The sequence below is a fragment of the Erythrolamprus reginae genome, chromosome 2 (genome assembly GCF_031021105.1).
Source record: "Erythrolamprus reginae isolate rEryReg1 chromosome 2, rEryReg1.hap1, whole genome shotgun sequence".
In the NCBI taxonomy this organism is placed as follows: Eukaryota; Metazoa; Chordata; class Lepidosauria; order Squamata; family Dipsadidae; genus Erythrolamprus; species Erythrolamprus reginae.
The window spans coordinates 83,551,452-83,568,070 of record NC_091951.1 but is presented as its reverse complement, the minus strand read 5'-3'; the positions used below and the strand labels follow the sequence as shown (position 1 = coordinate 83,568,070).

General features: G+C 39.2%; 1 protein-coding gene across 1 annotated transcript in view; it reads right to left on the bottom strand.

Moving 5' to 3' along the window:
- The window catches only part of WNK2 (WNK lysine deficient protein kinase 2), a 130,756-nt gene that overhangs the window by 65,539 nt on the left and 48,598 nt on the right, over window positions 1-16,619 (bottom strand). The window contains exons 3-5 of the mRNA XM_070738533.1: window positions 7,295-7,467; window positions 6,189-6,409; window positions 4,525-4,682 (exon numbers count right to left, since the gene is read on the bottom strand). Of these exons, the coding sequence (XP_070594634.1) occupies window positions 4,525-4,682; window positions 6,189-6,409; window positions 7,295-7,467 (552 nt within the window). The remainder of the gene's footprint in view (window positions 1-4,524; window positions 4,683-6,188; window positions 6,410-7,294; window positions 7,468-16,619) is intronic.

Sequence of the window (16,619 nt, the reverse complement as noted above, 5' to 3'; positions counted from 1 at the left end):
GCCTCTTGGCATTTAGAATTGAGAGAGATCTCATTCGCTTTCATGCAGCAAGTCTGAGGCTATCTATCCAAAGCAGACATGGAGGTGACTGCTTTCAAGGTCTGTTTGAGGTACTATTTGAGTTGGTACCATTTACCTTTAAGATTTTCTTGTCCATATGCACCACAAAATGCCCTTAGATATGAGTGATTCAGGCATGGAAACAAATTGCAGAAAAAGGATGGGTTTAAAGACTGAAATAGTTGCCCCAAAGATTGTCTCTGACTTGTATAATTTTAGGTTAAATATATCTTATTTTAATAAAGAGGGACAATTCATTATACTTTTAGCCATAATGATTTTCTCAATGATTAAAAAAAAAAGAACTGTGGCACCATTTTAACCAGAGGACCAATGGGAAAAAAATGTACACTTTATTCATTTAATGGAGTGTTAAAAAGCAAAAGGTAATCCATGCTACAGAAATTACTGTGGGAAGATATACTTGTTTTAGATAAACTAATTAAACCATCTAGAGAAGCTAGATGGTAGAGATTAGCATTTGGCTCTTTCCAGTTTCTCCCACTGATGTATTTCAGGCAACAGGCAACATTTGAGCAAATAACCAAAAGAAACTGGCCAATTAGTTGTAATAGGAGATCACTAAAAATGACAATTAAGGTCTGTTCTGGAGGAAGCCCTGCCCATTGGTATAATAAGAAAGAAAAATATTTACTTTTTTGCTCAGTATGGTTATAATTTCTTAATCCCCTAAATAAAACACCTATATCAAGATCTTTTATTTTCTTCTATTCAATTGTGTTCGATTCTCAGAAACTGCCTGAACAAGTCCTTGCAGTTTTCTTGGCAAGGTTTTTCAGAAGTACTTTGCCATTGTTGTTTTTCTAGGGTTGAGAAAAGTGGCTGGCCCAAGATTACTTAACCGACTTTGTGTCCAAGGTGTGACTAGAACACATAGTCTCCTGGTTTATATGGCTCTCATATTGAGCTTTAGGAGTCATGTGAATTGATTAATTTATGACTAATTTATAATTTAATTAATCAATTGGATAATACATAAATTCTTTTTAATAAGTCAGGCTAAATTCTCCTAGAAAATTATTCTGATTATACCAATCTTCTTGGTCTGTACTTGATTTAACTTTTTAAAGAAGTATAGTAATACAGATGAATGATGTAAATTAATCTTTATACATATTAAGGATTTAACACAATTTCTTACAAAATAGTTGATGCAAACTGTGCTTAGGTAACACAACTGGTGCTTATGTCAGCTGGGGCTTTTAGTCTTTCCTCACTAATCTTGTAGGAAAGCAAAGCATATACCTTCATGAACAGTTCTGATCATCAAGCTTGGGAAATATGTACCATATCACATGATGACTTTGTAAAATAACAATACTTTCCCAAAAAACAATGAATTGAGGATTAAGAGTTTACTGCATGAAAGGACACGCATACGATAGTTATTTTAAACTTGGAAAGCTTATCTGTTTAATCATTTAATGAAAGAGTTCCATTCTATGCTATTTACAAAAGATATTAAATAAGAATCAGGCAGAAAATAACCAAAAAATATTAACAAAATGTACCAACTAGAGACAAAGACTTGGTTGAAAGAGAAATAGAATAATTGGAATGTTTGTAGTACATTGTTCCTACAATATAAGGACAACAGCCAATTTCTTCTAAGGGACATACAAAGCAAGATTTTTTTTCCCTGCTTGTTCTGTAGCTTGTCTCCATAATCTCAATGACAAATTTGCAAAGCAATGTTTGGGTTGTGCCTGGACTTTAAAGGAAAGAGGATTCTGTTCTGCTGGCCAACTATAAGAATGGTGTATATGTATGAGTGTGATTTTCTTTTCTTTTTATTAACTTTTTATGGTTTTTTTTTAGTTTGTTATGTTTTAACCTCAGTTAACTGTTCAACTTCTTTTATTGTTTTGTATTTATTCTTATTGTGTTTGTACCGCTGTTGTAAGCTGTCCTGAGTCCTCGAGATTGGGCGGCATAAAAATCGAATAAATAAACAAATAAAATGTATAAATGCCAACTATAAGGCTGAAAGCCTTGTGCCTGTTTTAGATGCAGCTTGACATTTTTTTACTCCCTCTGTGAACTCTGCTGAATGTATTTCTGTCTGAATGGATTAGTAATCCATTTCTTAGGTAATCCTTACATTAGATTGGCATGACAAACAAATATCATTATCATTCTATTTCAGATGTAGGCAAGGTAAAGGATCCAATTAAGTGTTTGTGGAAAGATATCTATGATGGTTTCCTGATGTTCTTTCCTAAGTGGAAAAAGCAATAAATAGCCATGACAGTATGTTACAAAGTTTAAAAGTTTTTAACCCCTTCCACTGAGGCAATTTACATTACAGTTTAGCTCTAATATTTCCTTTCCCCCCTGAAAACAAAGTAAAAATCTCTGTGTACATATACAGGAATCTTTGCAGATTAATCCATATGAATTCACCACTCTTTATATATTTGTATTCAATATAACGGAGTGGATCCCAAGTACGTTTCATTCCACTCAAATCGGTGGCAAAAATCAATTTGGATTTTACTAGGCATCACTGATTTGAGTGTAAAATAATGTAGCCTGAATACAACACATTCAGTTTAATATCCAGAATACACCAAGATAAAAGAACAAAGTCAGCCCCTGGAGTTCACATGTCAGATCAATATCAAGGATGTTTAGTGACAACTGCAGCTGAACAAAGGAAGATGGGTGGGCCAGTGTATTGTGGAACAAGACTAATGCATAGAACTATAAGAGATATTGTAGGCAAAAGTAAATTGGCTACCTCTGAAGAGTGTTTGGAAACTTCAAATCGTGCAGAATGCAGCCGCGCGAGCAGTCATGGGTCTTTCCAGATATACCCACATTTTGTCAACACTCTGCGGCCTGCATTGGTTGTCGATTGGTTTCTGGACACAATTCGAAGTGTTGGTGATGACCTATAAAGCCCTATATGGCATCGGACCAGATTTCTTATGGGACCGCTTTCTGCCGTATAAATCCCAGCAGTCGATCAGGTCCCACAGAGTTGGCCTTCTCTAGGTCTCGTCGACCAGACAATGTTGTCTGGTGGGGTCTAGGGGAAGAGTCTTCTCTGTGGCGGCCTGGTCCCTCTGGAATCAGCTCCCTGCAGAGATTTGAACTGGCCCCACCCTCCTCACCTTTCACAAGAGCCTTAAGACCTATCTATGTCGTTAGGCATGGGGCAACTAGTACATGCCTCCTCCTTCTTACCATTAAAAGTTATATGTGGATATGATTGTGTAATATTGATTGTTTTTTAAGATAATGGGGTTTTAATCATAGTTTTAATTATTAGATTTGTACCTATGTTGTTTTTATTGTTGTTGTGAGCCGCCCTGGGTCTCCGGAGAGGGGCGGCATATAGGTCTAATAAATAATAATAATAATAATAATAATAATAATAATAATAATAATAATAATGATGATGATGCTGCATACAAATGCATAGAACCAGTTTGATCTAATGGTTAAGATGCCAGGATAGAAACTAGGAGAATGCATTCTAGTCTTGCCTTAGGCATAGTGAGTGTGTGAGTGAGTGTGTGTGTGTATGTGTCCCCTCACAGGGTTGTTGTTTTGGGGAAAATAGAAGGGAGCATTAGGTATGCTTGTACCTTATTTTTAAAAACAAGATATTATAATAATAAATAAATTCATATAAATATATCCATTAACCATTGTAAGTATACACTGCAGGCAAGCTTCCAAAGGTACAAGAAACTGTATATAAAATAAATACAAATCATACATGCACACAATCTTCTAGTGACAAATTAAGAAAGAATTGTTCTATCTTTATATCATATTTGGTAAATCTCTAGGTGTCACCTGATTTTTTGCCAAAAAAAATAAGTTTTATATTCTTCAGAAATAAAATTGGTGGCTGGAGGATATAATTTGTTCTGCAGCACAGATGGTTCTTCCCAAAAACTGTTCCCCCAGTCGCAAAATATATAATATAATCAGTTTGTATTTGATAATGTGCTACATTCTTCACTATTTAAATTGTTATTATAGTTCAGAAATTTAAAAATATATAAAAATAAATGTTAAAGAAGTTGAAACAATTTGCATGTAGAATTTTTATAAATGAACACTGAAACAAGTAACAAAACATGTCATTAATAAAATGGGAAATTGAGCATATGTGAAAAACACTGACACCATTTGTATATTTTGAAGTGAGTGACTGGGATGGGAATGAAAAAGGAGAGGATATACAGAATTACTTCAGCCCTGGTCTTAAAAAGAAATAATTTCTTCTTGCCAGAAAACAAGACCTAAATAAGACAACAAAGTATTCAACATAATCATGATGTTGAGAATTTAAGAATTATTTCAACAATACTTTTATTAAAATTATACAGTATGTTATAGAATAGTATATCAATGCTTACAATGTTAAAATAAGGAAAAACAGTGTAAATGAAAAAGCAAAATGATTATACTAAAAATATCACTTACAGAGGTTACTTTCCTATAAATTTGAGCAGCATTCTGGCATTCTGAATATGGATATTCTGAGGTAGCCATTTCCAACATACACATTCCAAAAGCATATACATCCACCGATTCATCATAGTGTTCTTCATACATTTCTGGGGCCATGAATTCTGGAGTACCTGAATAGAACAAAAGGAATCCATCTTAGAAAACATACTTGTACATAAAGCATCATCCAGAGAAAAGTACATTTAAACGAGAATGTTCTATGCATAAATATCAAAGAAATATCAAAGAAACATCTATATTTTAAATTGAAATTAGTAAGACAGATAGTTAGATATAATATTGGGTTGAACCCAAAGGGATCACCAGATGAAATTATTACTTTCTAATAATTTTCTGAGATAACATAGAGATCTCCATGTTTTTTGAAAAAAATATCTGGAATTTGACGAATTCATCAAATATCCTGTGAGGTTTATTTCACTTAATACCTTGTTTGATCTAATATAGCAATGCCAAAGTATTATATGTTATATTTATGTTATATAAAAGTGTGAAAGTTAACAGTTTCTTGCCCTACTTCTTTTTATACTTTATGGCAAATCCCTGAGCTATACATTTCCATAAGAAATTTTGAAGTCAGAATTCAAGATGGCATGAATGTAGATTTTGCTTTGGTAAAGAGAAGAGAGCAGTGCACTCCTAGGGAAAAGGAGTGGGGGGGACAAGATCTTGATCATGTGATACATGATCTTGAGAAAGAGAAAATTGGAGAGGGTGGATTAAAATAATTTCATCTTGATTTTGGTTGATTAAAGATAGTACTGCTTTCTAAGTTTATTCACTTATAATTATATCTAATATAAACATAAACTTCTAAACAAAAGTAAATTATCATTCGTGTGTATAATAGTCAATACATCATCAATAGAACATCAATACAACAGATTAAGAAAAAAATAACATTGTTGAAATTTTACTAATTTTGGAAGAATGTATGAGGCAAGGATTTAACATTGCCAGTGAAAACAAAATATGGGTTAATTGTTTGGTTTGTCAATACTATAATTCACCCATTTTCAATAAAGAGAGTTGGTGTAAATAAAATATGGAGGCTTTTAAGAAGGGAGGGGACAGCCATTTGTCTGAAATGGTGTAGGACAGTGATAGCAAATCTTTTTTTCCTCAGGTGCTGAAAGAGCGTGGGCGCGCATTGTCGCACATGCGCAATTGCCCACACTCATAATTCAATGCCTGGAGAGGGCAAAAACAACTTTCCTTGCTCCCTGGAGGCCCTTTGGAGGCTGGAAACAGCCTGTTTCTCAACTTCTTGTGGGTCCAGTAGGCTAATGTTTCATCCTCCCCAAGCTCCAAAGGCTTCCCTGGAGCCTGAGGAGGGTAAAAACTCCCTCCCTCATTCCCCCAGAGGCTTTCTGGAAACCAAAAACCCCTCCCAGAGCCGCTGTATGAGGCAAAATCAGCTGACACATGCACGTTGGAGCTAAGTTAGGGCAACGGTTCATGTTCCAGCAGATATGGCTTCGCGTTCCACCTGTGGCACCCGTGCCGTAGGTTTGCCATCACTGGTGTAGGGTTTCCTGCTTGAGTAGGGGGTTGGACTGAAAGACCTCCAAGGTCTCTTCTAACTCTGTTATTATGTCGTGTCATGTCATGCTTACCTATGACACTTTTGGCAAATGAAGTTCTCTTAAGAGTTGCCAGACCCAAATCTCCTATCTTCACAGATCCAGTTGGCCCAGTTATAAAAATATTGTCACATTTTAAATCTCTATGAATAATTGGTGGTGTTCGAGTGTGCAGAAAATGAAGACCTTTTAAGATTTGTCGACACCAGCTACGAAGAACTTTTGGTTTCATCACTTTAAATCTCTTCAAATAGCTAAAATAAAAACATGCGACATGGAATAAAATTATTTTAGAGAAAAACAGATGCATTTAGATTCTTCTTGTGGACAATATCTGCCTTTCTGCAACACAACAAGGTCCTGAAACATTTGTGATACTTTCCAGGTCAATTTGAGCACTTTGTCAGCAACCTACCTCTTACAATTAGACTTATCTGATTCAGCTTTCAGCCAAGTACTCTCAAATACATTTCTAATTTAAGACAATAGTTTAAAAGGTAAATCATAAATAAATTCATTTAAATACTGTGCTAAGTGCTATTAAATACAATTCTATGAAGATCCTTGTTTATGCAAAACTATGTGTGCACTGAGATTGTATATATATTAGCATACAGTTGAACAACAATACTGCTTCAGGTTTGAAACGTGAAGCAATTCCTCATGAAGGGGAAAAAACATGCAGAAAATAGTTACAAATATTGAAAAAGGTTATTATGCCATTGGTAATATTAAATTCAGTAAAATAATAAAACATTATGATTCAGATTAATTATTCAAGCATGTTCATTTGAATCAAGTGTTTTCCTTCTCATTGGTAGAAGATTATTTGATTATAGCTTAATAATGTTATCTATTTTGGAAAACATTAACCAAGAGGTTCAAAATGACCCAAGTAAAACAAAGAAAGGAAGAGAAAATACAAGCAGAACCATGAAGAAAACAATAGCGAATATAACAGAAATGAAATTTAATTTTGAAATGAAATTGATTTAATTTAAAATACAGTCAGGCAAGCAATTATACAGAAGGTAGGTATATTTCCATTTTTTACAATGTTAGGGGCATAAGCAAGAACTTTGTCTATACAGATGTTCTACTTAACTAATTGTCCATGTCATGACATAACTAGTACTTACGTTTTCAGAGTTCCGGATGTCATCAGTTCTGTTACCAGGACAATACACTTTTTTCCTTTTAAACACGACTCCCAAAAATCATAAAACCTAACAATATTTGGGTGCTGAAGACCTTTCAACATTTCTGCTTCTTCTTTAAATCTTTGCCGTTCCACTTTTGTCAGCTTTCGATCCTGCAGTTCAGAAAATATTTCTTGTCAGAAGACAGCCTGGATTTAATGCCCTGCACTAAAAGGGCTGCTGCACTTCAGCTCACATAAAAAATGGTGCCCATATTTTTTTCTGTTCCATATAGCAGTGTTTTTCAACCAGTGTGCCGCGAGACATGGTCAGGTGTGCCGCGAAGCTCAGAGAGAGAAAGAAAACAAGAGAGAAAGAAAGAAAGAAAGAGACACAGAGAGAGAAAGAAAGAGAGAGAGAAAGAGCAAGAGAGAGTGAAAGCAAGCAAGAGAGAGAGAGAGAAAGAAAACAGAGAGAGAAAGAAAGAGAGAGAAAAAATAAATAAAGCAAGAGAGAGAGAGAGAAAGCAAGAGAGGGAAAAAGAAAGAGAACAAGAGAGAGAAAGAAAGGAAGGAAGACAGAGAGAAAGAGAACAAGAGAGAAAGAGAAAGAGTGAGAAGGAGGGAAGGTGGGAGAGAGAAAGATATAGAGGGAGGCAGGGAGGGAGAGAGAAAGAGAGCAAAAAAGAGGAAGAAAGGAAGAGAGGAAGAAAGAGGGAAGGAGGGAGAGAGAAAAAAGAGAAAGAGAGAGACAGAGAAAGAGGGAGGGAGGGAGAAATAGAGCGAAAGGGAGGAAGAGAGAGAGAGAGAATTTTTTTGTCCAAACTTTTTTTAGCTGCCCCCCCCATCCCCACTCAATGTGCCCCATGGTTTTGTAAATGTAAAAAATGTGCCACGGCTCAAAAAAGGTTGAAAATCACTGCCATATAGGATATTATAATGTTGATTTTAGGAGTGCAAGTGGAATTATCTTTGATAAAGTAGGATCTTTAGATCTAAGCCATAGCCATAACTCAGTATGGCAAATATTTTAGGTAAATATCAAATTACAAAATTCTGGGTCTATAAAAATCAAAATAAAGCAACAATCAAAACAGAATAATGTTATCATTAACATACTATTTTTTTCTTTCGGGCATAGTTTTTCACCATAGTTCTACAGTTGGTCTGTTGCAGTGCACTCTATATGCAGGCTGCTCTTGAAGACCAACCAGAAGTTTTACTTGGTCCAGGATGCAGAGGCATGCATCATTAATGGACGTATCTCATTATGCCTATGTAACACTTGTACTACCTATTAGAAACCAGCGAGCTGCTTTGGTTTCTAATAGGTCTTTGGATGAGATTCAAGATGCTGTGTGTCACCTTTAAAACCTTACATGTCATGGGATCAAGGATTGTTTTCTGCCCACACAACTTGATCCAACAGGAAGGGTATCTCCAAGTTCCTTCTTTTAAATCTTGTCATTTTATGGGACCTAGTAATGTCTGCCTTTTCTGTGGTTACTCCTATTTTCTGTAATCACATCCCCCAACTCTGCCTGCCTTTAGGAAAGTTGCTTAAGATCCACCATGGATTTCTTGGTGCTCTCTGACCTTGATTGTTTGCTTGCGCATATTTCATCCAATTAGGTAACATAATCAGTGCTAGTGATGATTTACATTGGGGGATAACTGTCAAAGTCGTGAGGCTTGGCATCACTGCTATGAGGATAAAGGTTTACTTCTGATCCCTATGCTCATTAATGTGCTAGGCTCTATGCTCCATTCCTGCTTGGCTCAGATTGGATTAGATATAATGGACTGAAACTAAAACTGATATTTACATTAGAATCGAGCAACTGAAAGAGATCTTCACTGATGCAGATGTGGAGATTCTTCCCTTAAAGAATCAGGTGCAGAGTTTGGTGATTATGTTTGACCTTTGTTAGCTATAAGCATTTAGGTACAGCACTCTATATAGTGGTAAATACCTTTTTCTAGCTCTACTTGTTTATTGGGTACGTAATTTCCTGGAGAAGACCAATTCAACTACTGTGATCCATGTGCTAGTTACCTGCTACTTTTATTTTGTAATGTTCTGTATATATGATACCTTTGAAAGAGATTCAAAAAATGCACTAGTTCCAAAAACTAAACTCTTCCTGACACGTCAAAACATTTGAGTCTACATTTCTTCTCCATAAGAAGTAGCACAAAAGCTAAAATGCATTTTAGTTCATTGTGTGTTCCTCTAAAGCGAAACGTGTTTTGAACCTACAAAGGTTGGGACCTTTTTAGTTGATTACTACACTGTAATGACAGCCTTCCCCTAAATAATCCAGTTTGCCTGTTCTGTGGCATAAAAACAACAACAACCCTGCAAATGTATTTTAATTAGTTTTCATCTTGGACCAAGTTTTAATGTTGCTATCAAATTCCAGTGTGCACTTCGATTGTGATCTCAACGTCAAATTATTGTTTTGTGTTACATGGTTAGAATGTTTTTAAAAGATATTAGATATATGTTCTGGGGGACAGTAAATATTTGGTGTTATTATAAGCCTCTGTGGGCTTGTTTGGCTGACAGCACTGTAATGCTAAAAGATAAATACACATACAACTTTTGTTTATTTAATCTATATGCTGTCCATCACACTATCCAAAATGACTGAGTTTCAGGTTAACTGAACCTGGAACCTGTCCATGTGTTGAAATCCTGAAGGTACCCTCTGGAACCTATCCGTGTGTTGAATTCCAAATTGTGGAATTCTCTAACAATTCTGTAGAAATATCCCTTGGTTTGGACCATGTTTGAACAACAGAGTTTTGCCCAATTTTACAACCGTTTCACAATCATTAAGCAAATCACTGCAGTTGTTAAGTGGACAAGCTAAACAAATCTAGCTTGTCAGAAGCCAGCTGGGATGGCTTCTACAAATGGTACACTACAAATGATGATCACATGACCTCAGAACAGTGCAACTGTCATAATACATGCCAGTTGCCAAGTGCCTGAGTTTTGATCACATGATCATGGGGACGCTGCAACAGTCATTAATATGAAAACTGGCCATAAGTCTATTTTTTTCAATGTCAGTTGCAACTTCAAACATTCATTAAATAAATGATTGTAAGTTGAGGAGTAGATGTGTTGTAATACAAGTATTGCGGTTTCAATTGTATGATTTTAATTTTCAGGTTGTTTTTGTTGTTGTTTTTGCACACTACCCTGAGGATAATTTTTTTGAATTGGCTTGGGAAGACGGCCACTTGAAATGTTGTTTAGAAATGTATGATATAAATAAAAATATCTCAAAGATATTTATTTTTTTCATACGGGTGTATATCATATGTGTATGATATCAATTCTAGCTCAGTGCCCTTGGCTAAGGTTCATATTAAGGGTACACAAACATTCCAAAGATAAATATGACACTAAAAGGTTGGCCAAAACACATCACATACTTGAGAGGCTTAAGATTTTAACTTCTATGTAACATAAAACAGCTCCACCTAGTTGTGGTTAATACCCGAGAGATATACTACAAAGAGCAAGCCAAAATAACCACAAAGAGTAAGGCAGCATGACCACAAGCTATAACCTTTGCTACTTCAATGGATGTTCATAAATCTTACAGCCACATGAAGCAAATGCTTGAAAAGATGGGTCCTACGGTACATCAAGTGGCTGTATTTCATATATGTAACTCAAATAATTTAATGATGCCTACTTGGGGTTAGGAAAATTATAATTAACAATGTGGAACATATAAATCAATGACTGGAGAAATTAAAGGCATTTGTAAATTATTTCAGCCACTGTTTTTCAAGATAAATACTGAACAAGGCACTGAACAAAATAAGGCAGCAGCATCAAGAACTAGGACAGCACCCCCAACAAGGATTCTTCACAATATTTTACACCTGCCTTCCCATTCTCTATGACAAATTGTTGACTGTCATTGAATATGAATTCAGAATATCTGGTGGAGGTCCGTTTGGAGAATACCTACCGTATTTTTTGGGAGTATAAGATGCACCTTTTTACACCCCAGAAGAGGGTGAAAACTTGGCTGTTACTTATACACCGAATGTAGCCCCACCCAGCCACCCCCACTCTTTGGTCTTTGCCTGCCAGCAATTTACCTCCTTGCAGAAAACAGCAGCAAAGCCTGAATAGCACAAGCCATTGATTATTTGCCGCCCAACACTAAGCTGATTGATTGAAGTTGCTGGCAAGCCCACATGCTAAAATGAAAGTGAAACTAAAACTGCACGGAGACAGGGAGAGACAAGGCAGAATTTTATTTTCTTGTGCTAATCAAACTGTGTGGATACTGGCTGTTTGTTTTTTGCTGCAAGGAGGTAAATCAATAACTATAGAATGTGCCTATAGAATGTTCAAATTACTAGACTTATTTTTAAAGACTGCTTTATTATTGTTCTAAAAAAAAATAAAGAAGCTTTTTAAAATAAATGTTTGATCTGAAGAGGCCCAATGTTATTGTAACTTCTTGTAAATAGCAGAAAAAACTTCCAGAAAGTCACATCAATTTTAAAGATCCATAAAAGTATAATCTGAAATGTCCTGTTTTTAGTATTAAGTATTAGTATTAAGATAAGGCAGCTGAGTTAAACCCTGACTTAGTCATGTTTGGAGTAGATTTATTTAAATAATTGAGAAGAGTTAGTGTGATTACATTTAAGAAAACTTTCTGGATTAACATACATCCATAATGTACATTTCTCCAATTCTTTGCTATTTTTTAGGGTCAGGCACACATGCACAGAAATACACATCAAACAGTATTTATTTATTTATTTATTTATTTATTTATTTATTTATTGATTGATTGATTGATTGATTGATTGATTGGATTTGTATGCCACCCCTCTCCGTAGACTCAGGGTGGCTAACAACAGTAATAAAAACAGCATATAACAATCCAATATTAAAACAGTTAAAAACCTTTATTATAAAACCAATCATACACACAGACATATACAGTGTATATCATCTGTGCTGCTTGCTATTTGGCAAATTGCCAGGAGAGAGAGGCCTTTTTTCTTTGTTTTCCTCCCCCAAAACTAAGGTGCATCTTATAATCAGGTGCGTCTTATACTCCAAAATTATGGTATATTATTTGTCCAAAGTGCCTTCAATATAAAACTGCTGCAAACCTTCTTACAACTGAGTCTTGTCCAAGCGAAATCTGCCCAGCCTATGTATGGAGAAAGTCTTGTTTTCCTCTTCCTAGGTCAAATCAGGCAAATGTATAAGATTGGTTAAGTAATCTCCCCAATCAGCTGATAGAAGTCAGACCGAGAGGTAAATCCATTTATAAATCATACTGAAGCAGTTGCATGTACTTGCTAATTTAATGGACAGGAGATAATAGCCCCATCAAGGTCACAGAAATCATCCATTTTCATGTTTTAAAAATGCTAGCCCAAACCTCTAATTTGTCCACCCTCAACATGCATCAGCAACTATTTGCACAATTGAGATAAGCACAAAAAAAAGTTTAGCTCTTTTTTCTAGATATTGCAAATGATCATTCTTTCTTGTGGGATACAGATTCACGCTTCATTTGGGGGGGGGGTTAAATTGCAAATAACTCACTGACTGAAATTATTGTAATCTATCGCTGGGAAATAGGCGTTGATTGCTTACCTGAACGCCTCTTCTCGTACGGTGAGCGGGTACAGCAGTCACATGGGTTGCTCATGTCCAATCCGGTGGAACTGAGCCTAGTGTTAAAAAAGCTTGCTGGATCCGCCCCTTCCCCAGAATTCGCGAATCCATAGACTAGGCTCAGCTGTGAAGCTCTGTAGTGTTCAACTCTCATTGTTAGAGGAAGAAAGGTTATAGGAAGGTAAAGAAGACACATACAAGGGCGGGAAGTGACTGCTGTACCCGCTCACCGTACGAGAAGAGGCGTTCAGGTAAGCAATCAACGCCTATTCTCCGTACTGAAGGAGCGGGTCCAGCAGTCACATGGGACATACCCAATAGATGGTCCCTAGGGTGGGATTAGATTGCTATCGTGAGAGATAACGGATTGGAGTACCCTTCTGCCGAAGGCAGCGTCCGCTGAGGCGTAAGAATCAATTTTGTAGTGCCTGATGAAGGAATTTGGCGAGGCCCAAGTGGCTGCTTTGCAGACCTCCTCCAACGGGGCTTGAGTCGCCCAAGCAGCCGAGGTGGCTGCGCTCCTGGTGGAATACGCTGTGATGTTCCTTGGAACTGAGAGGGCGGCCGATTCGTAGGCCTTAGATATAGTCCCTCTGATCCAACGGCCTATCACTGTAGAAGACACTTTGGCCCCCATGACTCTGGGATGATAGGCTATAAAAAGTGCTTCTGACCTCCGAAAGGGTCCTGTGCGTTGGATATAGATCCTCAGCGCTCTAATGAGATCCAGGGTGTGCCATCTAATTGTTAAGGGGTGGTCCCGTTGGAGGCAGAAGGAAGGTAAGACAATATCCTGGGTCCTGTGGAACATGGAACTGACCTTGGGTAAGAAGATGGGGTCCAGTCGCAAGACTACCTTGTCCTGATGAAATTGGCAGAGGTCCTGCCTGATTGAGAGGGCAGCCAACTCCGAAATGCGTCGGGCAGAGGTAATAGCCACCAGGAATGCCACTTTAAAGGATAGGTACCTGAGGGACGCCGATTTTAAGGGTTCGTATGGTGCCTGCGTGAGGGAATGGAGAACCCGTGGCAAATCCCAGGATGGATACCTGTGGACCTTGGAAGGTCTGAGGTTGGCTATACCCTTGAGGAATTCCTGAACTTCTGGAAAGGAACGGAGAGGCTGTCTGCGGGGCCCCGCTAGGACAGAGGAAATGGCCGCCAGATGACGCCGGAGGGTGCTGGTGGAAAGTCCTTTATGGAAACCTTGCATAAGGAAGGAAATGATCCTGTGTATGGGGATGCACAGGGGAGAGAGACCCTCCTGTAGACACCACTGGTGAAACTTGGACCACGTATGGTCGTAGATTCGATTGGTCGAACCCCTTCTGGCCTTTAAGATGACCTCCACTGTATCGGGGTCGTGTCCACGCAGTTCTAGGTCTCTCCTGATAACAGCCAGGCGGTGAGGTGGAACCACTCCGGGTCTGGATGGAATGAGGCCCCCTGCCGCAGCATATCCCCCGAAACGGGGAGTCGCCAAGGGTCCTGGACGGACAACTGTTGGAGATCCGCGAACCAGGGCCGGCGGGGCCAATGAGGGGCGATTAGGATTACTCGGGCCCTCTCGGTGAGGACCTTGTGAATCACGTCCGGGAGAATTGGAATTGGAGGGAATGCGTAGAGTAGGCCTGGAGGCCATGGGCTCCGGAGGGCATTGATTGCTTCCGCTCCCGGGGATGGAAATCTGGAAAAAAATCGAGGGAGTTGGGCGTTCGCATTGGTCGCGAAGAGATCCAGAACTGGTAGGCCGAATCTGAGGCTGATTTGATGGAACAGGTCTTGATGGAGATTCCACTCTCCGGGGTCTATCGTTGCTCGAGATAGCCAATCCGCCTGGACGTTGAGGCTCCCCGAGATGTGGTCGGCTAGGAGCGACCGAAGATGTTTTTCCGCCCAAAGGCCTAACTTGAGTGCCTCCCTCATGAGGGCCTTGGATCTCGTGCCCCCCTGTCTGCAGATATGGCTTTTCGTGGCGATGTTGTCGGTGAGAATGAGAACGTGCCGGTTGGGGATGCGAGGAGAGAATTGCTTCAGAGCCAGGGAGACGGCTCTTAACTCTAGCCAATTGATTGGCTTGGAAGCTTCCTCCGGGGACCACGTGCCCTGGGCTATCATCCCCTGGGCGTGGGCGCCCCATCCCGATAGACTGGCGTCTGTGGTGATGACAAATTGATCCGGGCACCTGAAAGGGGATCCTTTGTCCATGGCCGGAGACTTCCACCACTTGAAGGATCTGCGAACAATTGGTGGGATGACAATGCGACGGCTTGAGTTGCTGTGCCCCGATCTCTGAAAGGGTAATAGGAGCCACTGTAGTTCCCTAGCATGAAGGCGAGCCCAAGGAATGATGCCTATGCACGACACCATCTTCCCCAAAAGGGAAGACAGGGCTACTATGGAAACTGAAGGTTGAGATAAAATGCGAGAAATTAACTCCCCTATACTGATCTTTCTCTCAGGAGAAAGAAAGACCTGGGAAGCTTCTGAATTAATAATGGATCCCAGGTGTAAAATGGATGTGGAAGGTTGGAGGTGACTTTTGTCAAAGTTGATGGAAAACCCATGGTCCTGTAGAACCGACATGGTGACAGAAAGGTCTGCTTTCACTTTCTCTAGGGAGTTCCCATGAACCAAAATATCATCAAGGTAACATAAAATGTGGATGGGTGACGCCCGGATATAGGCCGCCAGGGACCCCAAGAGCTTTGTAAAGACCCGAGGGGCCGAGGAAAGGCCAAATGGCATCGCCCTATACTGGAAATGCCTGCCCTGAAAAGAGAAACGTAAAAATTTTCTGTGGCCTTTGGCTATAGGAATATGGAGGTAGGCCTCAGTGAGGTCTAAAGAGACCATGAAATCACCCGGGTGGATGGCGGCCAAAATGGATGATAAGGAGTGCATCTTAAACTTCCTATATTTGATGAATAGGTTCAGCTTCTTTAAATCCAAAATAGCTCTCCAACCTCCGGAGGATTTTGGAACCATAAATAGGATGGAATAAAAACCTAGGCCCTTCTGACCGGGGGGAACCGGTTGAATGGCTCTGATGGACAATAAGTGGGAAATGGCCTCCTCCATACGGTTACAATCTGAGGAGGACCTGGGAGAAGGGCAGGAAATAAAACGTTTAGGGGGGGGAGAAGTAAATTCTAAAAGAAGGCCTTTTTGAACAGTGTCAATGACCCAGGGGTCCTTGGAGGTGAGACGCCAATTAGAGGCGAAATAGGCTAGGCGGCCACCTATGGGAATCGAGGAAAAACTACCATCTAGGTTTTTTTGAAGTCCTGTTAGAGGACGCTCCCCTTTGGAAGCGAAAACCTCTGCCCCTGGAGTTCCTACCTTGGGAACGAAAGCGGGGGGAATACTGACCTGGAGTTCTCTGATAGGAAGCCGCTTGATCTTGTTGACGCCCTGGGCGACGAAAGGACTGCGTTTTGGTGGCCTTTTTGGTGGTTGGACCCAAAACTTTCTTCTTGTCCGTGGTTTCCGTGAGGAGTGGATCCAGAAGATCCCCGAAAAGAAGGTCGCGCTTTAAGGGTCCCAGAGATAACTGCCACTTCTGACGTACTCCTGCTTGCCAAGGGCGAAGCCATAGGAGTCTTCTTGCCGTTGTAGAAGCTGCAATAGACTTAGCAGAAAATCTAGT